The sequence below is a fragment of the Betta splendens genome, chromosome 10 (assembly GCF_900634795.4).
Source record: "Betta splendens chromosome 10, fBetSpl5.4, whole genome shotgun sequence".
Taxonomy (NCBI): Eukaryota; Metazoa; Chordata; class Actinopteri; order Anabantiformes; family Osphronemidae; genus Betta; species Betta splendens.
Window position 1 is genome coordinate 15,996,714 of NC_040890.2, and position 24,555 is coordinate 16,021,268.

The 24,555-nt window shown below is 42.0% G+C and overlaps 1 protein-coding gene across 2 annotated transcripts; it reads right to left on the minus strand.

The window, feature by feature from the left end:
* Positions 1-793: 793 nt before the first annotated feature.
* rab28 (RAB28, member RAS oncogene family) lies at positions 794-24,555 on the minus strand. Of its 2 annotated transcripts, XM_055512480.1 has the most exons (8): positions 24,090-24,555; positions 19,557-19,653; positions 16,752-16,840; positions 15,117-15,246; positions 4,407-4,510; positions 4,236-4,313; positions 2,474-2,575; positions 794-2,108 (listed from the first exon to the last, which is right to left on the minus strand). In XM_055512480.1, exons 1-7 carry the CDS (start codon positions 24,162-24,164, stop codon positions 2,480-2,482), a joined length of 669 nt encoding a protein of 222 aa, XP_055368455.1. In that variant the 5' UTR covers positions 24,165-24,555; the 3' UTR covers positions 794-2,108; positions 2,474-2,479. The 2 variants fall into 2 exon arrangements, with proteins under 2 accessions (XP_055368455.1, XP_029021176.1); XM_029165343.2 differs by lacking the exon at positions 2,474-2,575.

The following is a 24,555-nucleotide window of genomic DNA, read 5'->3' on the forward strand; positions in this document are numbered from 1 at the left end:
AACAGGCAGGTTACGACTGTCACCCTGTCTAAAGCCTCACCCTTCACGGGAACTACCATATTCTCTCCTTCCGACTGCAGTGGACGCTAGCTGTTGCAAGTGTCTAAGCTGGAAACAGGCTGGAGTTGTTTTCTTTCCAAAAAACACCTGTCCAAACAGCAGCAGAGCCAAGGGCCGGTCTCGCCTGTCAGCGTCGGTGACAGCTCCTGACAAAAACTCAGCAGAGACGATTCCTAAGACGTCCACTCAAGCAAAACAATGCTCGTGTGCTGCGCTGCCTCGGCTGTTTGCGAGGCCTTTGGAAGCGCTAGCAGCAACAAGAACTGATTCATTATTGGAGCTCACAGACAATTATCAAGCCATTTGTATCGTCTGTCCAAAATGGGTTTAGGGGAGGTTTCAGTGGAGATTTACTGAACAAAGACCAGGTGGCTCATTAGCTGACAGAGACTTAAGTTGGATTATACAGAATGGGATCTTCGGGGTGGTCGGGTTTCATCCTTGTGCTTGAATTTCAACACATGGATCCTGAATCTGCCACGGCCTCATCAGCCATTTTTATCATGGGCCGCTCTCGTGAGCACCTCTGGGCTCGGCTCCGTTGGTTTATGTTACAGTATCATCAGGGTGAAAAATTACAGGGACTCAAATGTGGTAACGACTTAACAAAGGCTGAGTAATGATAGTCTGCACACAGCAACAGTTTACTATTCAAGGTGCCAAAACCTCCTCCACTGTAAATGAAGCAAACATTTTTCTACGTCTATAGAAATAAAACTGCATAACTCAGTAGTTGTTCTGCATGTAGCATCTTTATTTAGAAACGCAGCTCTGCGTCGCTGCAGGCATCAGCTAAACATTCACACCAAACTGTACATTGTGTGATTTAAAGCCAGCGCACATGTTGCTTACATGGTCGGACACTACAGGATGTAACGATGTAATCATTTATAATGAAAGCTCTCATTGCTCCTATTATACACGTACAATTCTACACATATGGCAGCTACAGTATTTTGGTGGGTGGACCCCACGTCAAATCCTTTCATGCCACGTAAAATCATGTGGAGACCATGACTGTTAAAATATAGTCAAAGAGGGGATCTATGAAACATTTTATGTGTCACAGTCCATCAGAAACATTCTGTTTTATAACGGACAGTTGAAGAAGACTGGGGCTCAACTCAGATGCATTCTAGGGCACAGCCATCTATTTTTATCAGTATAATACAAACCCAGGAATGTCACACAGTTTGAAAATATGAAGTAACGCTGAATTATTAACGTGTAGGATAGACTCATCATCTGGAGAACTAGAGTATCTGCTATGTAGAAATTGTTAGAAAATGTTAGAACATAACATGAAGACTGATTTAAGGTTGTCAATGAAATATTTCTATGGAAAGTAACAGAACACAGCTCACAGTACAGCACTGCCAGCGCAAGCCTCTAATTGGCAAATTGAAAACAGATTTATTTCCATGCACTACAGCATTTAAATGCTTTCCACTTCTGTTCAACTGCTGAGCACCACACACATAAAGGAATAGATGAACACAATATTAGAGGACTTGATCCATGTCACATTAGCTTGTGTTTGTAGAAATGTACCACAGCATATCTGATTATGAAGTAATATGCTCCTAACAGCAATAGCACAGGTAGAGTTATTACTGTAGTACAACACGGTAAAGCATAAATCAAGTGATCGTTTTTCTTACATTTATATGTTTCAGATGATCTTAGAAATAAAATCATAGCTGCACGTAAACTTGAAGAAACTATGATACTGTTTCCTCTTTGGTAAACCACCCATCAATCCTTCCTGCTTAACATGAACTGCAGACAAAGGCCTTGAAACCACACAGCGCTTTAAACCCGCACAACAGACACACAGGAATACAGAGGATACTCTGAAAACATCTGGTCCTGCACCCCACACATCTGGAGAGATGAATACTGACTAAAGACAACTTTATATGATTCACATGAACATCGCGTGTGTTTGTAGGGGGTCACTGCACCATACACATGGAGCTGCGGGGGGGGTTGACTGTCCTGGCCACGGTGTCCTGGCTGTAGTTCACAATGTCTGCCTTCACCACACGCTGCAAAGACACGCACACAGTAAGAACAAGATTAAATACTTTATTTATGCATATAGACATAGACATTTTTAATGAGGAAGGGACTGTCACCGCTCTAGTTAGCAGCTCACTGGAGACTGAGACGATCCTCAAAATGAATCATGTTATGAAAAGCAACAGCTTTGTGATTGTTTTTCCACTACACTGCAAATTACAGCAACAAACAGAACAATTACTCCTGAGCCAAACCTGTCAGGAGTCAGCTGGAGGTCAGACAGAAGTTAGTAATGGGTAACTAATGGGTAATTCTACTCATTCTAGAGCTCTAATCTGAAGCACAACTTCTATTCTACCAGATATAAAACTATAAAACAGTGCAGACATACTTCCAACTATTGAACAGAACATATTTTGCTTTGCTGTTTGTTCTCTTGTGCTATTGGACCTTCATCTTGCGGGTAGTCCACCAGCTCTGCCTTCACGATCCTCTGAACAGGTTCAGCACGAGGGTGTGGATGAAAAGTTAATGAGACAAAGGAAAAACAGAAAAGGGCATGGAGACGGACAGAACTGAAACCAACATCAGGTAAAGGCGCGAGACGGGAGGTGAAGAACACATGCAGAAGTGAAATCAATGTGCAATGAATGGTGACAGTAAACTAAAAATAAATTTTAAAAAAAAGTACAACGTTTGCCTAAACATTACTATAAGCAAGTGATTTACAGAATTAGACAATAACTATGTCTTTAACGTTTATTTTTGTGCTACCAGCAGTTTAAACCCTGAAGCCTGGTGTGTGATTCTAGGACTGATCTGTGGCTTCGCTATCTAAACCAACAGACAGAGGAACATGACGGAGAGGGCTGCCACGCAGGTATAATAATGTCGAGGTTGTGACCCTCATGTTGAGCCCTGACAGCTGATAATGAGGGCGCGCTGGACCCAAAGCCTCGACCTGCACACGCTCCCACCTCTGTTAGGGTCTGTTAGACCTGCCATTGCTTCACAGATCCAACATTGTATATCTGTACCAGCTTTTGTGGAAAACTGACCACTTGCCTGTAAAACTACGAAAATTAACTAATATTAGTCAAACACTCTTTTTATTATTAGATTAATGGCAAATATACAAAGATCCAAGGTCTTTTTCTTGGAGTTTGTTTTTTTATCTTAAACATTTAACAACGTTGCTCTACTTAGATTGTGAGCATAATTTCATAACAATCTATAACAGGCACACAGCATTAGATTTTATCTCTATGCAATTGGAACAAACACTTAAACAAGCTGACTTTATCTCTGTCAACCGGTCTGGGCCTTTCTATTTGACTGGGTCCAGCCACTTGCCTTGCCTCAAGCTTGAATTAAAGCACTTTACTTTGCTGACTTAGCTATCCAGGGAAGAGGAAGGAGAGAAACGTAGATTGACAGCTTCATTAGTTGATGGTGTTTTCATTCAGTCAGACGTGGTGTCAGTGATGGGAGACGGGCTGGAGAATTTGACCAGTTCCTTTCCTATATGCTCTGCCTTCTATGGGGGTCCTGACCTCCCTGTAGCCCCCAGGCTCATCAACAACTACCCAGCCAGCGTGGCTCCAACCAGTCATATCAGATGTAGGATTAATGCTCGTGGGGGAGGTGACCTTGTAAATCCTACAGCTGGGCACCTTGGCCTGGCTGGCAAACGGAGACCCTGTTCTGGCCCAGAACAGTGGGAGATAAAGCAAATAAATCAGCCAATACTAACCTCCTCACCCCTACAACTGCCTACCTTTGACCTCTGGCTTCACGCGTTAATGTGGTCAACGTGGGTCTATTTACAGATGGGCAGCGTCATTGGCAGGTAGACCATCACAGGAGGCAGACGTAGCAAACCGGTGTTTACACAACAAAAGGCCCTTTACAGTGTGTGCCGACCTTTACTGACCTAACACACTCACTGTGACCTTTAAATTCTGGCCCCGCGCGGTGAAAGAAAATACATCATTAGCTACTTTCACACTTACACATTTAAAACCCGAGTCATCTCTCAGCGGGGACGGACGGGTGCCGCACAGAGAAACATACCACAGCAAAGAAGCTCCTTAAAATGTGGCTGCACAAATTTGTGGAGAAATCCGAGAGCCATATTAGCCATTACAGCTCACCTGGGACTGCTCTATTTCTGCTTTGTTTAGCTTAACACCAAGAATCTCAGCAGCCACTCTCTGGAAACAAAGGTAGACCTGGACAACGGGAGAAATAAAGAAAAATATCATAAGGTATCAGGTTTTTCCATTTATACTGGGGCTTTACTTGTAAAACCAACGGGTGCTCACCGAGTCGCCCGTCTTGGCCGACACAAACTGACTGACGAGGCCGTTCTCTTGGCAGAAGCGCTGATGTTTGTCAGCTTTCACCGTCCTCATGTGCTCCAGGTCGACTGCGGATGAAACACAGGGTGACGTGTGAGAAAACTCGCAAAAGATAGACAGATTTATACTGTGATTATACAGCACTCTCGCAGGGTTAACTGTCGCCTATCAGAACATAAACACAAAAGATAACTGTTTACACTTGAGTTAAGATGGAGGGCGTCTGCCTAGTGTACAGGGGCGATGCACGTAAAGAACACACGCTGTAATTCAATCGATATCTTGCCTTTAAAACCAGCTGCAGTCCCCAACTGTATTTTTTATTTACGGAGGGAGTCTATTTCAAGAGGAGAAGTAGCCCTAGGCTTGATTTGACACATATCTCAGCGTAAGCCTTGTACAGATGCAGCCCAAAGCCATGAACCTGTATTTGACCTGAAACAGACAAACCAGGCCAGCTGCACAGAAATGCTTAAAAAAGCATAATGTGAATGACCAAAGTCTTCAGGCTACAGTTGTGGTGGGAGTATGTTGACTTATGAGCGTGCCGGCCTCTGAGCTGGGCACACGGGCCCAAGAACTGGAACTGTCATCTTCATACTGATTTACTGTGTGCGCACAATGGCAGCGCCTTCCTTTTCAGCTATTGTGATCACGTTCCTCCGCATTCAGCTCCTGTGCAGTGATACCAGGCGCTTTGCGTCTCTCCTTCCTCACTATGGGGTCACGCGGGGGTCAGTGAGGAAGGTCACCTGGGGGTCCAGCAGCTGAAAGCAATAGCTTTGCTCTTTATTTCTGGCTTTGTACGCAAACGCAGACACACCCAGTATCTGGTGCATGCATGTCTATGTTAGCTAGAGGACGTGAGGCTACTGTACGTATTGTGTTTCCCTCGTCCCCCCGAGTTTTACTCTTTGTGTGAGGTTTCATTGAAGTTGTCAAGGATTTACCCCGTTCTCATGCCCCTTAGTGTATGTGTGTGCACACATGTGCATGTGAGAGGGAGGGAGGGGTTTTGAAGCCAACAGCAGAAAGGGAGACAGAAAGACTGAAATATAGCAAAGAATAAATGTAAACACTGCTCTAATCCAGTATTATTAATATCTCAGTAAGTCATATGACCCAAAATGTTAAAGGCCAATCTACAGAGACAGAAAAAACATTTTGAAAGAGTCATTTTAGACTAAAACGAATATTACCATCATCGCATGTGACATATAAACACAAACCTTTCTGGGCAGGGGCAGACACTTTACTACTACTCGCGTCCAGGGCAGACTGTCGTGTCTCTGCCTGTACATAAACAGAGCTGTCTCATAGGCGTCAGCAGGTTATTAATTCCAGTCATTAACAGCAGACGTAGCCACCATGCTACTAGAAGTAAACGCTGCTAATCCTTTGGATCCTGCACACTTGGGAAAGGTTATCAATCATGTGTCAAACTCAGATTAGCCAACATTAACATAGTGGCTGATGACGGGACAATACTGTAGGTAGAAAGGTGGACAGGAGGCCAGGTCCTGGAGACAAAGAGCCACAGTTCAGCTTTTAAAGCTCATTCCCGACTTTTCAAAAACAAGATCGCAAGAGAAGCTCTATTTCACGTTTAATCATGTTGCATCATCAGCAGATCATGAGGTGTAGTTTAGTATTCTACCGTGATGATCTCACATTCTCACAAAAAGCCCAAATCCACCATGTGGCATCTGTCTGTAAAATTAATGCAAGACTAATCCCCCGGTTTTAGCGTTTTTTTTCCCTAATGTACTAATTTCTACTTATCAGGTCAAAACAATCTTGCTTCAATGATCTGGTTTCCCTCCGTTTCTGTCAAACTGTACATCAGCTTAACAACCCCGAGGAAGTGACTGCAAACATGAAATAAACAGTTTAGGCCTCGGAGCGCATAAAGATAGAGAAGGGATCATCGCTCTTGACGAGCCGCGGCCTCCCTCGCTCTGGTCGCCCTCACTGTTTGTTTAAACGGCCTGTCTGTCGTTGTTTTGAATTACAAGACAACAGTTAAAGATTAAAATCTGGTGGATAAATTAGGCTTTTAACGTAAATAACTGCTTTGTTATTGCAGGAACCTATTACATACTGCAAATGGGAACACAACTAAAGGAAAGTAAAACGCGGTGGTGTCTGTGGGGATGTCAACTTAGCTCTTGGTAGAAAGAATCCTCTCACTGGCAGATCTGATTATACTGAACCCAGACAGACTTGGAGAGGTTCACTTTAGATATTAAGGAGGAGGTTGGATTGATCTGCCCAGACCATGCTTTTAAACTAAACCCCGAGCAATGTCTGAAAAGATGTAGCAGCTGACAAAAGACAGCTGAAAACCCACTATCAAGAAACAAACCTTCATTTTTGGAATAAGTGATTGAATGTGACTGTGAGTGCCTCATGTGTACAATTATAATGGTTAAAATCAGGTTTTGTATGTGTCACTTATGGAACGTATTGGTCAAACGCACACAGTGACATCACTAATGGATTATTTCCCGTCAATGACACTGCCTCACTTCTTGTTTACCTTGAGATGACAAACCTGTTGACCCCAGGATAACTTCCCACCATAGCTTTGGTTTCACATATGCTTTTTAAACTCCTGCTCCTTTTTTATTCCACCAGTACCTGAAACAACACACCTCCACCGACATCACCTTCTGTGCTGACATTTGCTTACACTGCTTCTTAAATACTTGTTTTATTGATGGGTACAAAATTTCAGTCAGTTCAACTTTAAAATATACACACCCTCATTGTCAAGGGGGAAATCTAAAACAGAAACACCTACTTACTTTTCTGCTGAGTCAGCTGCTGGCGACCAATTGGAACAGTTTACAAAGTGAGCTACCACCAAAAGAAAGACTGACATCACGTATTTAATTACTGGCACCCTCGTTTTGACCTAAATAGCAGTGCAGTGGAGAGTTTGAGGTCTGAGGGCTGAACGTATGAACTGTTTGTGGTAGTAATTGTCGGGCGTGTGTTGTCAGGAACTAGGGGCCCTGACGGGTCATATCCCATTAAGTTAAATTTCCAGGGTTGAGACTAATCAAGCCCAGGGGAGAAGCTAACATAGCCAACATTAACTTGCACTGTGCCTTTAGGAGATGTCTGTAAGTAGGCTTTGTCTCAGTTTCCCCTCACTGGCAATGAACTAATTCAGATTATATGGTAAAAGCAAGGTTCATCAAATCAAGTCCAACTTCTTAATGCAATGATTTACAACTTCTGACCCAATTGGTCATTATGCGCCACTAATTTGAAAAACATCCCTGGACTGTCCTGCAGCTCTGACATTCAATAGGGCTTTGTGAGTCTCTACTGCTTCACCTTGTCTGTGCGTTACAAATCAGCGAACATAAAAACAGTTTTGCTAGTTCAGACACAGAAAAATACCTTGCGCGTCATTGTGTAGCTGGTTGCTCACATCAACCTGTTCCATCTTTTTACTGGCACAATGACCTCCACATTTGTTCTCAGTTTACTTTGTGAATTCGACAAACGTTCACGTTCATCAACAAGACATGTATCTGAAAAGCAATGTAAGCAAACGCCACGCTAATGAACCCACAGGGATTTAAAATCAAGACTTTGCATATGACTCCAAACCCTATATAGCTTTTAGCATGTAATTGTTGTATATTTTATATCTGATTAATTTTCACAGTATGTCAGTCAAAGTTTGGACACACCTTTTTCAATAGTGGAAACTAACCAACTAAAAAGACAGAAATATGTTTAATATTATTGATGTCACTGTCAATGATGTGGCACAATCTTGGCGTTGGCTCTCTCAGCCTTATGAGGTAGTAACCTGGAATGAGTTTTTAATAATGTTTTATTTCCCAGAGGTACTGACTGGCTGCTTTTCCCCAATACAACTTATCCCAGATCTTCTCAGCTCCATGGAAACCAACTTCTTGCATCTAAAGTTTTGTTTGATTTTACCAATCAGCATTCAATCATTATTGCATTGATAAATATATCTGATCGCAAGTCGTAGACACGTCCCTTCATTCCCTGTGGAGAATTCTCTATTCATCTACTCACTCTGACATTAATCAGCTCGCTGGACAGCGTCTGTGATGTGATCTCAGCGGTTCCAGTTCACACATATTCAGGATCCACACCCCACACACCATCACACCTCCCCTTCTGTGCTTCACACATTCTCTTCCTCCTCTCTACGTCTAACAAAGACAGGGGTGGTAAGAACCAAAAATCCCAAATTTAGACTCATCAGGCCAAAGGACAGTTTTCCAGTGATCTCATGTCTATTTATTCTGCTTGTTATTCTTTTAAGGCAACAGTTTTTTGGGCGTAAAGGTCTGACACACACATCCTCCTCTGAACAGTTGATGATGAAATATGTCTGGCACTAGAACATTTATGTGGGCTGGGTGCTGTATATCAGCAGTTTCCGATACTGGTAATTCTAATGAACTCCTCCTCAGCTGCAGCTAAGCTCTTGGTCAGACAAATAATGTCCTAAAGCACATTGAGAAAGCAAAGAATGAAACAGACTACCTTGTGAATCTGATGGGAACCTGCCAAGCTCCCATTAAAAATTATTAGAAAATACCAGTGTCAATGACCAATACTTAAATAATAATAAGAAATACAGACCAAGCAAAAAGTGTGTCTGAATGTTTGGCTGGTACTGAAGACAGCAAAACAGGCAGCAGATCTTTCATCCCAGCTAAGGCATAGTTTGAAAAAGCACAATAATAATCTTAAATATTGAAGTGGTAAAGTTAATTGCAAGTGTCATTTTATTTACCCCTAAATATTCTGGTACAAGATAGGAGAAACCTTTTCTACCTTTAAAAGTCAGTAATAACTTAAACTACTCATTTTGTGAGTCTGATTGAATCAGACATTAATTTAACTTTCACAGCACAAGTGGCTAATAAAACAACATGACTGGAATTTATGTGAAGCATTTAAATGATTGGGACCAACTGGTTTACACTTTAGGAGAGGTCATAAAAAACCGAGGGTTCTGAAATATGAATTGCATGATCAGTCCCTACTTGTATTGAAAAATAAACAAAAGTGTAAATAATTACAGCGACCAGATATTTTGGATCCTGCAGAAAAGTTTTATTTTTATTACTCTTTCAGCCAGATGCAGTCAGTCATAAGCTAAGGAACTATGCCAACGGCACATTTCATTAGACCTCAGTAGTCTATATATATAGTTCAAGACAGCAAGTACAGCATCAGAGGCTAATTCAGCCAGTTGTAAACTGCTATTAATGAATGAAACTGAACCCGAAGGTTGCAGTTGAAGCATTAGAAATATTAATCAGATATTAAAGTTTGATGGGAAGCTAATAATATTTTTGTGACTTTTCGGAGCGTGTGCACACGGATGAAAAGGCGTTTGTACCGTGTTGTCAAGGTGAGCAGGGTCCATGAAGGAGTCCTCGGGGAATCCTGACAGAGACAGAGCGCTCTTTGTACCGCGGCGCCCCTGCCCCGGTGGCCTGAAACGGGCCGGGACCATCAGGGGACTCGCTTTCCACTAGATCAGAAGTGTTCTGTCGACAGCTCATTGATCACAGCTCATCTTGTCATACGATCGTTCTTCATGAAACGACACGCACGTGAAAATACACACTCACACGCGCTCACACTTTCAAACATATTCACATACTCCACAGCGGCTAGTAAAACAACATGGGCTTCCTCCCTGGTCGGGGAATTTAAGACAGAGCGTCCAGTAGTAGCGCTGCAGGCAGAGAGAGCGCAGTAGTGTCAGACTGTCAGTGCTACAGTAAAACACAGAGGCGAGGGCCTTGCAGGCCGGGTTAATGGGCTCCCAGGACTCGTGAAAAGTGAACAAAGGGCCCAGTTCTGAGTCGACCGCACAGGACGCTGCCCGGCGTTTCACTGGCCATGTCCTCCAAGCTCTCCTGCCACTTTTAAACTAAGTGGACTTTTATGGGAGAATCGTAACATGCGCCTCTGTGAGGCGGCTGCATAACTATAAGCTATAATAATTATATGGACACGGGGGAGCCTTCATAATTGCATGTGCTGCATCACTGTAAGCCTGCTCATAATTACAAAGTCTTCCTAGGACCAATGATGCATTGGACTGGCCTACATATTTAACAGCAGGCGGAGCAGTCAACTGTAACATGGAAAGAGTATTCTGCTCCTGAGTGCCTGAGCAAACATCAACCATGCTGACACCCCGAAGCACAAGCAGGGCGCAAAGACAGTGATGTAATATTTCACACCATCTCCAAAAGTGGGTTTAGCAAAAAAGCAGGGAAAACTGTGTTGATATTTGGCACACAAGCATAATATATGCCTGTGGATCCAGATCAATCAGTTATTTACCCAACGCTGTGTCAGCAAGGCCTCTTCCAGGAATTCCTCCATATCAATGTTGTGGAGCAGTGGAGAAATAAAGTACAGCCTGAGTGTGATGAGGGTTCCAGGCTGCACTCGGGTCAGGTGGCTAAGCTGTGCTGTGCAACTCAAATGGCCCATGACTTACCACACAAGAAGGTATTCGAAGACTGATCATCTACTGCATGTGCAACAATATTTACTTTATGGATGACTAAAATGAATGAGGACTTTCCATGTTTCGACAGGCAAGAGAGTCAAGAGAGATGAGTGTGGAGACCAGAGCTCGGTCAAACTGTTTCTACAATTAAATGTCAGGACTTTATTCATTTAGCTTGTAGCACAAAATTGGCACTTGTTCCATTGCTCTGTGTGGGAAAGACCACCTATCTGCCACCTGCTTAGGCTTAAATAAACTCTTGAAAGTATTTCTTGATCACTGCTGGACACAACTCTCAGCATCTGCAGCTGTGATTTTACACCGACTTATCAGTCACTGAGTAATACAGCTGTAATTTTTCATTCAAGCCTCAGTATCCTTGGTGTAACCTGAATCTCTGTTTCCCATCTTTTCCAGACTTACAGAAAGACAGGAGTCACTGCGGTTACTAAGACAATTTGATACACGCGTTTGGTCTGACCTTTTACCTTCAATAAAATGTGAGGAGAAACAGGAAACACTGGATTTGCTGTAAACTGTAAACATTCCAGATCTCTACCCAACCATACACCATGCCTTGCCCTGTCTCTGTACTGTATATATAATGTTTTACAGTGTCTAACCTGTGGTTGTGCTACCCACAGAGCAACACAGACACTGCTGACGTGTTCATCTCCTCTATCTGGGGAGGGGTGTCGGGGTAGGAGCACTGGGCTTTTGTCCCACCACATGTCTATTGTGGCTAAACCTTTCCCTTGGGGGCAATTAGGACCTTTTAGTTTGTTGTAAGAGGACCTAAGTATGAGTGGGTTGAGCCAGGAAAAACATTTTTGAGCTAAACCAAAACAGGAGTGCATTGAGCGTCCCTGCACTCCTGGACTTCTGAGCATCTCTATTAAGAAATGTGCAGGTCTACACTGAACAGACAGAAACTGTGGCAGCTTTACGGGGGCAGAGAGGTGATGGGGGTAAGAGCTGGGAAGCGAGGGAAAGCTTCAAATCCACCCGAGACCTTGGCAAGAGGACAAACAACTCAAGACCATCAATGTTGGTGGCAAAGTGATGCTTCATGAGATTTGAGGGGGGAGCTGTGATTTGCTTTTACTTTCACATGGCTGAATGAAAACTGGGAGGAGAAGAGATGGTGATGGCTAAAGGCATGCGGGGAAATCTGCTGTAGTGAGCAGAAAGCAAATATATGTGTGTTGTTTAACGCAACAGGACTGAGCCAATAAAAATACTTTACTGTAGGTAAAGGCAGCTACACCAGAGGTATTAGTATGCAGAGATAAGAGCTCAGAGGAGGTATAAATGTGGCTGAGTAGTGTTTGTCCAAGGATACAAGCAAAAGAGATGAAGGAAACAGAGAAGAATAGAAGGGGTAAGATAGTTTGAGTGTACAGATTGTCTGTATGTAGGGGACCTATCTCCCTGCAGTCGGAAACATTTTCCCATGGTAGGACTGGGTGTATCAGCAGTGAATGGTGCAAGACCAAAGCCATGAGTGATGAGGAGGGGTTAAGAGAACTGAACCCATTTAAGTCACCCAAATAAGGGCTGTACAAGTCTGTGATGGATGCGCTGCAGTTCCTGAGGGAGAGAGTGCTAGCAATGGGAAGGACGATGGGTGGGGAGGGAGCCAGGGGTCCTGCAATCCCCACTTAATAAAAACAAATTGGTTTGATAAACGACAGACCCTTCTGTCAACAAAGAAATATGTGCACTAATTTCAGTGACATAAGTCATTTTAAAATAGTGGAAGTCCCATTTTGTGATGATAGGTGTATGGTAAGGTGCAAAATATATACTTGTTTTTAATATCAGTATCTCAAGACAATCTGATCTTAAAATCAAACTGTCATTAAATGCAGCAGTAAACCAAAAAGCAACAGAATTTATCGTTTGGATCACTTTCAAAACACACAGCACTTATTAGTCTACTAAAAATGAAACACTTTAGTGGTGGAGCAGATGACTGTGCAACAAGCCAACATTTCTCTAGAGAGGTTCCTGTGTACCATACGGTGTTACACTGGGCTGCACTGTAATAAACTGTTATAGTATGTTTAGACAGACCAAGAGCTTAGCATTCTTCCATTACCCATGCGTTCCCAGAAACTGCACAAGTGTGTCCCTTTACCTAAGAGCATGTTACTTTGTAAGTGTGTGTGTGTGTGTGTGTGTGTGTGTGTGTGTGTGTGTGTGTGTGTCTGTGTGTGTGTGTGTGTGTGTGTGTGTGTGTGTGTGTGTGTGTGTCCACAGTGAAACATTTCACTGGCCTCCTCTCTGAATTGTTACAAGTTATTTAACACAAGGCTCTGGGCAGCGTGTGGAGGACATGGGCTGCAGGTTTCTAGTGCTTAACAAGCATTTAACCCCAGCCAGCCACGCTAAGCTGAAGAAAGGAAAGGTTGTTCCCCAGCAGTGACACGGCACAGGAGGGCAGTCAGGCAGAGGGGACAGCGTCATTAATGACCCACTTTCGTCCATAAGCTCAATCATTGTACGCTGGGTAAAGAAGACCGTGTTTAAATTAAAGTGGAAGGCAGCCACAGGGGGACTGGGGAAATCTAAGCTCAATGCATATAGACCTCATGTAATGTTAATAAGCCAGTCACCTTTAATTGCAGCCGCCCTGTCGACTATGTTAAATAGAACTATTTTTTTCGTACATGAAACAAACTTACAGCTGTATGCGTGTCTGTTCCTGCAGGCAACTAAATGCACATAGCATATAGAGCCAGTGGTCACCTTTAGTTTATCTAAGTGGAAACACTAAAAAATTCTGAGTGGTGAAACACCACAATCTCCCCTAAGACAACCCCTCGTTGAGACATAAATCTGTCCTGTTTTTGTAAGCTCTTACTTCTATTTTGGTTGTCACAAACATGTTGCCTCACTCCGCTCAACATCATGGGAACCATTTAAAGGAAATCTAAACTCCACTCGTGGAAGAATGCTATGCTTTACCATGTTTATCTTATTGTTCACATGTGCCAAGTATTAAAGTTGGAAAGAAAACACAGAAATGATACTATACATAATCTCATATAGTGGGGAAATAAATAGGTATTAGCTTGTCCAGCTAGATAGCTAGACCAACTACCTTCAAGCTCCCTTCCATGTCCATGAGAGGTGCAGGGATTTATAAAGTCTTGCAAGGTAATTGATTGCTCCTAGTGGGGCAATCTGTGTGGGATTCTGTTTTTCTTTTTTTCAGCCTGTAGGACCAGAAAAAACACACATGGGCCATTCTCAGCATCAGAGCCATTAGTGGGAGAGTAACTGTGTGAGTGTGGGGGTGAGGAGCTTGACAGCGGGATGTACACTACTTAAATATTACAGTACACACTCAACCCCACACCCAAAACCTAGCCTAAATACAGAGGCGCCCAAACTTAAAGCTGGGGCATTAGGAGACGCAATGGATGCGAAGACAAGAGAATCTGCTCTAGACAGGCGAATTAAACCGTGACCCATGATCCCAAGTGAGTAACATTAGAGAGAGCTTCCTGTGTGCAGGCACCACTCTGTTGACCGTTCATCATCACCCAGGAAGGTGGACAGTCACCATTACACACACACCCCGACGCCTCACTTTACAATAACATGGCGGCAGCCATGACTCCACATCTGTCAAGCAAATGTTTTAAAAGAGTCATCATTATTACTCTTTATTTTGGAGATGGCTGGATGGGTGCAGGCCGATAGGAGAAGAGCCGTCTGGTTAACATCGAGCTTGTCTCCCTAACCAACGACTCGGGACAGGAGCGCTGGCCTGGACAGACGGGTGCTCGCGGTGAGGGAGGGGGGCACAGATAAGCGGTGCCCTAGATCTGTTGGCCCAGGAATCCTAAATCATCTTCAGTCACTCCCCTGAGTTCACAAACATCAGCATTCCCATCGCCCCAAAACCTCACGCTTATCAACCAACTTATCAGAGCAATCAATTATCTGGTGCTCTAACAAACACATCTGCTACCATCAAACCCTCACTCCTCCGCAGCAAACAGACACGCTTGCAGATTTTCATTCTTTATAGAGCAGCCCTTAATAATAATATTATGAAGATTCGTCTTTCCTGAAAATGAAGACATTTGTGTGAGCTTGTGTGGTTATTTATGTGTAATACGTACTTTTATTCCCAACCAGGGACACGACCGGCTGGGCTTCCGATTCCTCATTAGCCTTCTTCACCATGTTGAACCAATCCTCCAGATTCTCAAAGCTCTGATAGTTGGTGATATCATACACCAGGAGAACCCCCTGAATTGAAAAGAAAGATATGTTAATCAGATGATGTTAATCAGATGATGTTAATCAGATGTCACCCATTGGGAAAATGTGAGTATAACATGTAATTTCATTCATACTGACTAATACTGTAACTAATAGAGTGAGCCTAGGAACAGTAGGTGGCACTGCTCCTCTTCTTAGTGGAGTAGAGGGAAAGACTCGCGCTTCACTTTCACAGAATTTGAGGAACTATTATAACCTAAGCAGGTGAGTTTACATGGATCTGTTTTAAACTCAAATTAAAGGTGTGTTCATAAACACTTCCCAGTTTGTGAGCAAGCTCCAGTTTCAGTGCAGCGTGGAGGTCAGGTTTGGTTATCTACTGTCTGAGCTAATGAATGAAGGCTGTCTGCCTGGAGAGCTTTCCCCTCCCCAAGTAATCCTCAACACTGTATGCACTACAGAAACAGTCACGCAACAACAACCAGACCCATGTTTGAGCAAACACTCAGACCAGAAGGAGCTGTTTACATGAGCACATAAATTAATCAAAGAGTAAACACAGATACAAGAGCTGCTGGCATAATTCAAGACAAATAATTTCATAGCTCTGTCTATCACTAATTCAACTTCTGCTTTCTTTGAGAGAGAATTGAACGCAGGCCAAACTAAATTCTTCCACTTTTCCTGCATGATGCAACACAACTGTAGGGCTGTCTGTTGGCTATTGTACAGTAGACACATAATGTCAGCAAACAAGTCTGAAAGTCGTCTCAGGCAGCCGTGATTGATTACAGGATGCACAGGGGTGGATGAAAGGTGTGACAGATCCATACAGTGCTGATAGTGAAATGTGTCTTAAAGTGGTTACGATGTACAATATTTTTTACATACTGTTTTTGTGACTTGTTAAGAAGAGAAACAGAGTCGCAGACACGGATAATACACACAGTGATAGGACACTACTTTTGGGCCCAGTAATTTGTAGTATTTTTGCATTCAATTAAACTTACATAATGAACAAAATAATGTTTTTCTAACTCCTACAGAAATGTAGATGTTGGGTGTTGCACTGCAGTATGTGTATAATTTAAAGGGCTTTTTCAAACAATTCTACTCATCAATTAGAGTAAAAAAAAAGTAGAGTCAAATATTTTCTCCTCTTTTCTCAAAATAAACATATTTAGCATATTAAGCTCTACTGACCTGCTATAATTATGCAAATTCAGTGAGCGTTTATTATGATTTGGCCCCCGAGGGTAAAGGATTTGCAGTCTGAATAAAGACGTCGAGGCTGTAATAATAGACACCAGTGTGTCTTATATTGGTAAAAGGGAAATTGGAAACTAATACTGTCTTCCTACATTTCCTATATCCTCCTACTCTAGTGACAAATTTATATAAAGTTTCAACCCTTTACCCTTAAGGCTATTAGAATTAAACACGGCTGTTTGACTTCATGCTGAATTTGCTGATTGGCAGAACAAAGTAAAAAGTAACTACAGTGAATTTAGTGTGAATTTGCATCAACTTACATGTGCTCCATAAACGTATTTATCCAGCATTTTTCCTCCTAATGTTTGGCCTCCAATGTCCCACACCTGCAGGGTCACATTTAAGTTACCTATAGTGAAGAAAAGAAATATCCTTAATATAAAAACTGTCAATAAAATGTCAATAAATCTGTTTTCTAAAACGTCTTTCAGAATTTAGAGTCACTTTTATTAATATGATTTGTCTGAAAATCAATTATTTAACAAACATCAAAATTATACATACAATTAGTTACACTGTTACAATCAGTTATTTATGTTTTTCCGTTTCTCTTAAATCATGTACTAGTTTTACCAAAAATCATCCTACAAGATGTAAGTGGATCCTGCATTTAGGGTAAGCAATCTGTGTAATAAAACTGACCATTGTTGACATACATAGTGGAAACAATACATTAGCAATTAATCTTTCATCCTAAGCTCTTTTGCCTGGCAGGTCACCCACACCTCACATCCAAGAATATCCTACCCAGAGATCAACTGGGATGAACAAGCACCTTAGTTTAAATATACTGGAAATAAAAAAAACATTTCTTATTAGTCTAGGAAGAGCTGTTTGAATTGTGCAATATCCTGCCAAGTTAGAAAAGTGAGGAGAATTATGTGCTGTCAAAGAAAATACCAATAATTAAACACAAAATAAGAGGAAAAGACGACTCTTGTCTTTATGTCTGTGGAAAGAGAAAAAAGTAGTAAATGGGGGGGTGACAGGCACAAAACCCAAATCCAAATAAATATTTTTTCCTCTGGAAAATGAAAGGGGTGGTTTAAAAAAAAGAGGTCAAAAAAGAGGAGGAGGAACAAGCAGACAGCGAGGAGTTTATGTTGGTGAGATGAGGGCCCAGCACTGGGCTGGAGCGGCGATGGGGAGCAGAGCATACACTGTGGACACGGCTGGACGACTCAACCCCTTCACAAGTGCCCTTTTTTTAAAGGGAGGGAAGGAAACGCTGAGATTCACAGTGACTACATCTAGACTATACAGTGTCAATGTAAAGCTACATTGAGGAGAGCGATGAATGACTGTTCCTTAGAGTCATAGGTGTCTTTTCGGACACCAGCTTTATTTATGTTAGAGATTCACGCTGACTCAACAGCATGAACATTTTTCTGCTTGTGGTTTCCAAGACGAAACTGTGTGTGAACCTGACACACAAACCTTAAAGCTGATAACATGAGCATTGCACACTGATAAGGTTCTTGGTGAAACATTTACACAGAAGAGGTAGATTCCAAAAGTTAGAGTCTGACAGAATTTGTCAAGTAAATTTCACCTCTAGCCTATGGCCTTCACCGCCTGCACCTCAACGGTTTGGCGCAGACATCTGGAGGAGGTATTGTTATAAAAAGCACACACAGAGGAGGCTGTTGTGTGCCAGTCGGCCTCGCCTCACCTCTGCCTGCGTTGGAAAATGTACATTAAGTTTGACAAGCTGGGCCTTCATGGTGAGAGGGGCCAACCCCGGCTATAGGCTACTCTAACCCCTGCTGCAAAAGACCCTTACAGCCCCACCGAGACCCAGAGAGCCACATAACCTCTCCAATACAAGGCAGGGTGGGGGCCCTAACACAGTTGGGACCACCCATCTCGCAGAGCCACCCTCCTCTTCACCAGCTCATCAACACCCAATTCCCCAGAAAATGGGCTGTTTAAGCACTGTGATTTTGAACGCGGCGTTGTTGCCCGGCGTTGTTGCAGCCTCAATGATACAGATGATAAAGTCTGTAAAGGCTGTATTTAAACAAAGCGTTAAACAAAGCGTACAATTCACACTCTAGAGATCAGTGAGTATTTCAGGAAGGGGACTTACTGGAAAGACAAGTCAGACGATTAAGGGCATTTGTTGGAGTTCATGTGAAGGAGTGGAGGCCAGCCTGTGCTTTTAGTTGGCTCTTTTTATTCTCCACCACAACATTTTTGGGGTTTTAGTTCTCCTAAGTCTTATAAGCTGAAACTGACACAAAATCAAAATAGAATCCTTCAGCCAACTCACAAATCAGCATAACTTTTACTTTTAGCACATAATTTGCCCTTCCTTAATGTTGTTTTATTAGTAATGAAAGAATGGAGCCACTTTGCAGATTTCTGAAGCTTAGGCTTTGGCAGAGTTTGGGAAATGTCATTTAAAATGCTGAAAATCCTCATTTCACAAGGTAGAAAGTAAAAAAATTGTGCTTTCATGTAAATATAGCATTAGTCAATAAACATTTATTTTACAGATCTAATACAGAGTGTGGCTTTATTTCTGTGGCTTCAACAAAAACAAATAAGAACATAAATGTTTTATGTGGTGCAGGAGAAAGAACAGTTGAACTTGGGAATCAGTGATATGGCTATAAAAAGTTAATGTATTTACTCTGTACTGTGCCCACAGGATTATGAGCAACCCTCACACATTTGGACATAATCTATCCATTGGCCTTGTGGAATCAGAACGTGTGCTGTTTGCTCTGGAAAGAAGAGCTTTCAGAGCGAATAAGCCTGAGAAATGGCAGACGCTGTACAATGAGGAGCTACCAAAAAGAACGCATTTAGCAAACCTGAAGAATAAACACTGCCTGGAAATGGTAAGACAAGAAATAAAAATAAGACAGAAAGTGAATGTAGAACAAGCCAGTTCAATTTCAGTGTGAAATTAATATAAGAATTTTAAATGTGACCAAACACAAACCTGTTTGTAAGCAAAGCATCTGAATACATAATCTCAGCATTTTGATGAAGTTAACCTGATCATACATGCTCTCCCTGCAAAGGAGCACTCCCAAACGCTTATGAAGGTGTCTCACCTGGAAGGCTTAATCTCTTCAAAAAAAAATCCAGGCCAATGGTTTGTTTGTACTGCTTCCCAAAGGCCTCCTGTGCAAACCTGGTGGCGAGTGATGTCTGAAAAAGAGAGATGAACAGAGAGACAGAGAACGAAGTCTTCAGACATCAGCAGGTCTACGAATATATCATTTACAGTAGTTGAAATGAAAACTCTTCCAGGATCAAGAGAGACCGTAATTCAAAGCATTGGCCTCATTAACAATATTCATACAACATAAAAAGCAAATAGAAATCACAGCAGAATCCTAGTAAAAAATGCAGGATTCTGCAAAACTACTTCCAGAAAAATATAGACAAAACTAAAGAACTGATATTTTGGTGGTCAGAAGTAGAAATGCCAAATGCTGACAAGTCTTATATTAAATTTCATAAAAAATACAATAATATAATTATATCACAACACTGTCACTGCTTTCCACAATGGTGTACAACTGCGGTCTGAGCAATAGTGTTGAATGTAAGCTCTACAGGACAGTAATTTCATAACAAATCAATTTCAAGAACCTTCAAAAATGTTGTGATTTATTGGACGCTACACTGATGTAATTGTCTGCCTAATCCGTCATCTCACAACTCAACCAGGGATGTGACAGTAAAAAAAACGAATTACAGCGTATTACAAAAACAGGTGTCAGGCTATGTGTCATGTCTCCAGCCTGCAGACCTAATAATTGCCACAAATTATAAAACCTCCATCACTGTCACTGTTGTGTTTGAGGAGGAAAAAAACTCTACTGAAATCCATGGGAATTCATAGAGCAGGCTTGACGCGCCAAGTTTAATTCAGTTTGATGGATGAGGATAGGAAAAAAATGAAGTGCTGAATGTCTATTAGCTATCTTTAGAGCAGTGTGCTTACATAAACAACAGACAAGTAAAGCAGTGGGATTCCCTGAGTGTTCATGTGGCAGCAAATGCATTTTAATGTGGCACTTGACAATCACCAAGGGTTTAAAGGACTTAAAACTAAATTCCTCCTTCTTCCTTCACTGTACTAAGCTTACACTTGAGCAGTGCCCTTATCTGCCTCTATTAAAACTAAGGAACTTTAGATTTAGCCAAACAATGATTCAAATAAAACTGAATTTATTTCAAGGGACTCCAGGGAAGACAGAGTCTGGTAAAATTAAGAAAAAAACATTCTTTAATCTACTGATTGGTCAGATGACCTTTAAAATAAAATCTTCCCATCCCAGCCTGTTATTGGACACATAATCATTTAATTGTGTACTTCTGACCTTCCCCAAAGACTTTAGGTTTGCATGTACTCTGTGGTGCACAATAGCAATTTATCCACCTAATTCCCCTTAAAGGTTCACTAACCTACATGCTTTTTTAATCTTAGCATGCCAAGCGTGTCACAGCTCAAGAGTGACTGAAAAATTACAAGAGGTGACTGACGCATCATGGGGAAAATCGGCCATTTAAGTAGCCTAAACAATCACCGACAACACAGCAATAACAAGCTTGGACAGCAAAAATGTATTCCACATGCTCGCGTTGGCCTAGTCGGCCATTTGTCTTGGCATTCCAGTAGCTTGGCTCTTCTCCCTCAGCGTTGTCATTTTTTTCCACTGTACAATTGGAACTAACCAGCGAATGTAAAAGCTGGCGTAATCCTGACACTCCAACAGAGAACAGCACAGGGTCACCTATGATACCAATGCCGGGAAGTGGGGGAAGTTATACTGAAATAAGAAACTAGTAGAGAAAAAATATGGCAAGCTGATGTCCATGTGATGCAACTCATCTGTGAGAGGCAGAGCACTTTTGCAGTGTGGTTTAAAAATAGCCTCTTTATTCTCTCTCTAAACAGTTCAGACAGATATAAATGTTGCCATTCTGATGAAAAGGCTGACTGCAAGAAGCATGGCTGGCTTACAGTACACATCAATGTACAGGACCTGTACCCAAAGTTCCTTTTTACTTTTTACCCTACGGGTCAGAGAAGAGCAAATATTCCAATAAGAACTGAAGGGCTCAGTTTGAAAAACAGACCTGTGTGTAACTGAGACCCAGCCTTAAGAGACTGGCTAAAAGTTAAGACTCCATATTTTAAAAACATCTCGCTCAGGTGGACAAGCCTTCCCACATCTCCCGATATTTCTGAATGGGCAACCAACCACAAGCAAAAATACCACGGGAAACGCTGTCCAAGAAAAACTGATCCAATTGCAATTTGCTGAGCAAATTGACATTAATAAGGGGGGAAACGGCATTCAAGATGTCAGTCAGTGGTGCCTGCTCAAAATGGGGGGCAGGGCTCCTGTTTTCTGCCCAAAAGAGACAAGCAGGTAAGTCATTCAGACAGTGACGAGCTGTCACCTGGCAGCTGTGAGAGGAGGGTTATTAATGTAGCGTATCTACTGGAAACTGTGAGTTGTGTGTGTTCCCTGCAACCCTCCCCCACAACTTAAATGTCGACTCTCCAGAATAAGAACATTCATTTTACTCATTGGGTCTTACCATTACTGCTACATTCGTTTTCTTTCTCCCAGAGGAAGGAGTGATTAGTTATGAAAGGGGATGTGTAGCTGAAAAACACTGGACATCTCCGCCTCGCATTCACATTCAGGGATACGAGATGCAGCGAACTATCATGACATCATCCTTCCTTTGTTGCAAGTAACTGGTGCAATTTGGGGGAAAAAATACTGTTCATGTCATAACTTTAAATGGTTGTAAAGACTATTGCACAATGCAGTCCTATGGTTTTGTATTGGAAAGCAACAGCAGCGATCTAAATCAGCAAAGAGAGAGATAATGCAGTGGCAGAAAGTATTATTACTTCACAGTTCACTAGAGTCCAGTGTTATTTTATTCTGTCAAAGGAAAAACAGCTAAATTCCTCATATAGGCTGTCCAGACATAATTTTCTTAAATGGGGCCTCATTCTGGAGCCAAATGCATAAGGGGATCCTTGGCCAGGAGAAGAGGGTATATTGATGGAAAACAAGCACCAGCTGCATGAGCCAGGCTAAGCAAACTGTAGCCTTCCTTTATGAACTGTCATACTCTGCATAATAATGTACAGTCCAGTATTTCATCCCAAGGTCTGAGCAGTAGCACAAAATGTAAGACTATAAAGTACTGTGAAAATTCATCATGAAGCCAAACGTCTGATTGAAGGCAACTACTATGAAACAGTTTAAACATGTAACTCATGTCTGTTTAAATGTGGTAAATTGGGTAATTAATTAAAGTGGTGCGGCTAGGACTAGACAGGAAGAGCACAAATAAAACTGTTTTTTGACAAATAAATTGGACTGGTACACAAAGTGTAAATAAAAACATTTCTTCAGTTACTATAATACACTGCAGGCACACAATCTTACAATTATGCTCCGTAACACATGCAATGTGGATTAGGAGCTGTGAAGACTTAATAGCTTTACAAACACAAATATGTGCCAGATTAAAATGTAGTATCTTTCTTTGAGATAGAATTTAAAGAAACGGCTGATGTCCATCATCTATAAAACCTGCTACTGGATTACAGATACAGGATTGAAACAAGCAATTTTTAAATACAGATCTCAGATGTTAAAATGTATATTTTCATTTAGAAAAAAATAGCTTGTGCACTGCATGATTTGTCTTTTATTAAAGCCTAAATATGTGAACAGACTCTATCCTGCAGTCACTATGTATGATAGATGTATTATTAATGCAGAGTTACTTAGATAGTTTTTTCCTCTAAATTGATCATACTTTACTCTCACCTTGTCAGATCACTGAGTTAAACACCCTTATCTTTATTTGTGTTGCACTTTTATTAGCATCTTAAGAAAACTATTAAAAATATTTATTATTATACAATATAAAACGTAAATGTATGAAAAAGATATCAGGGACTTCCGCTGGCTAAGAAGTGTTGTTAGGCATATGGATAGACTGTCTGTCATCTATTTGATGGTCAGGTAATTTAATGTTAATAACCCCAAAACCCCCTTTTATTATCACTCACAGATAATGTTTCACAGCTACTTTGAACAATAATGCAGTAGTGCGTACGACAATCCTGTCCTCTGTGTTTGATAGTAAAGGTACATACAAAGTGTAACTGAGCACAGAAATGTCCATTCAGTGCATCGGATTTTACAAATACCATGGGGCCTGTACTCGTTGTACTTCAGTGTAAACGTCCCCTTAAGTTACACAGTGCTGCCCTTTAAGAAATAGCTGCGTGTCTGTGCTGCAGTGTTAACTCTAATGCCGACCCTATATCATAGCGCTGTCTTGTTTTTTTAGCCTTGTTGTTGTTAGCCCGCGGCTAACTTAGCTACATTAGCGTCGGTCGTCATGGCGACTGGAGAGACGGCGCTGCGCATGGAGGATCGCCGCAGAGAACAGCGTAATAACTCAATAAACCGCCGCGAAACAAACGACACTACATACGCGGTGTGTGTGTTACACCTAAAAGGTTCCCCTGTTCAATGACATTGTGTAGGTGCAGAGTATGTATGTGTGTGAGTTCTGTGAGAGGGTCTCACCTTCCCACACGCACCATCTCCTATCACTACTATTTTAAGCTGCTTGTCCTGGCTGTCCTCCTCCGAGTCCGACATGTTGCTCAAACGTACTTCAACCGTGTCGCTGGGCGAAACCGAATGTACTAAAAGCCAATCGCGGGCAGCTGCATTCAGATTTTAGCCTAATCACATATGGATTAAACGACCGTTGAGTGGGCAAGCAGACGCCATTTTGCCTGCGCTAACGCTGTAGCTGCTCCGTTCGGCACGATCCACTGACACGCTGCAAACGCGATCTCGACGCGCACTGATTCCAGTTAAAACGAGAAAAGCATCTGGCCGCAGACAACCTGGAAGCCTATATTTGGCCGTCTCCGTTTGCACATATTGTTCGTATCGCCACGAAAACCGATATATTAGCAGAAAAAGGTGCGAAAGTGTCACCCCAGTGAACGGCGCAGTATGGTAGCATCCTGGTTGTGACGCG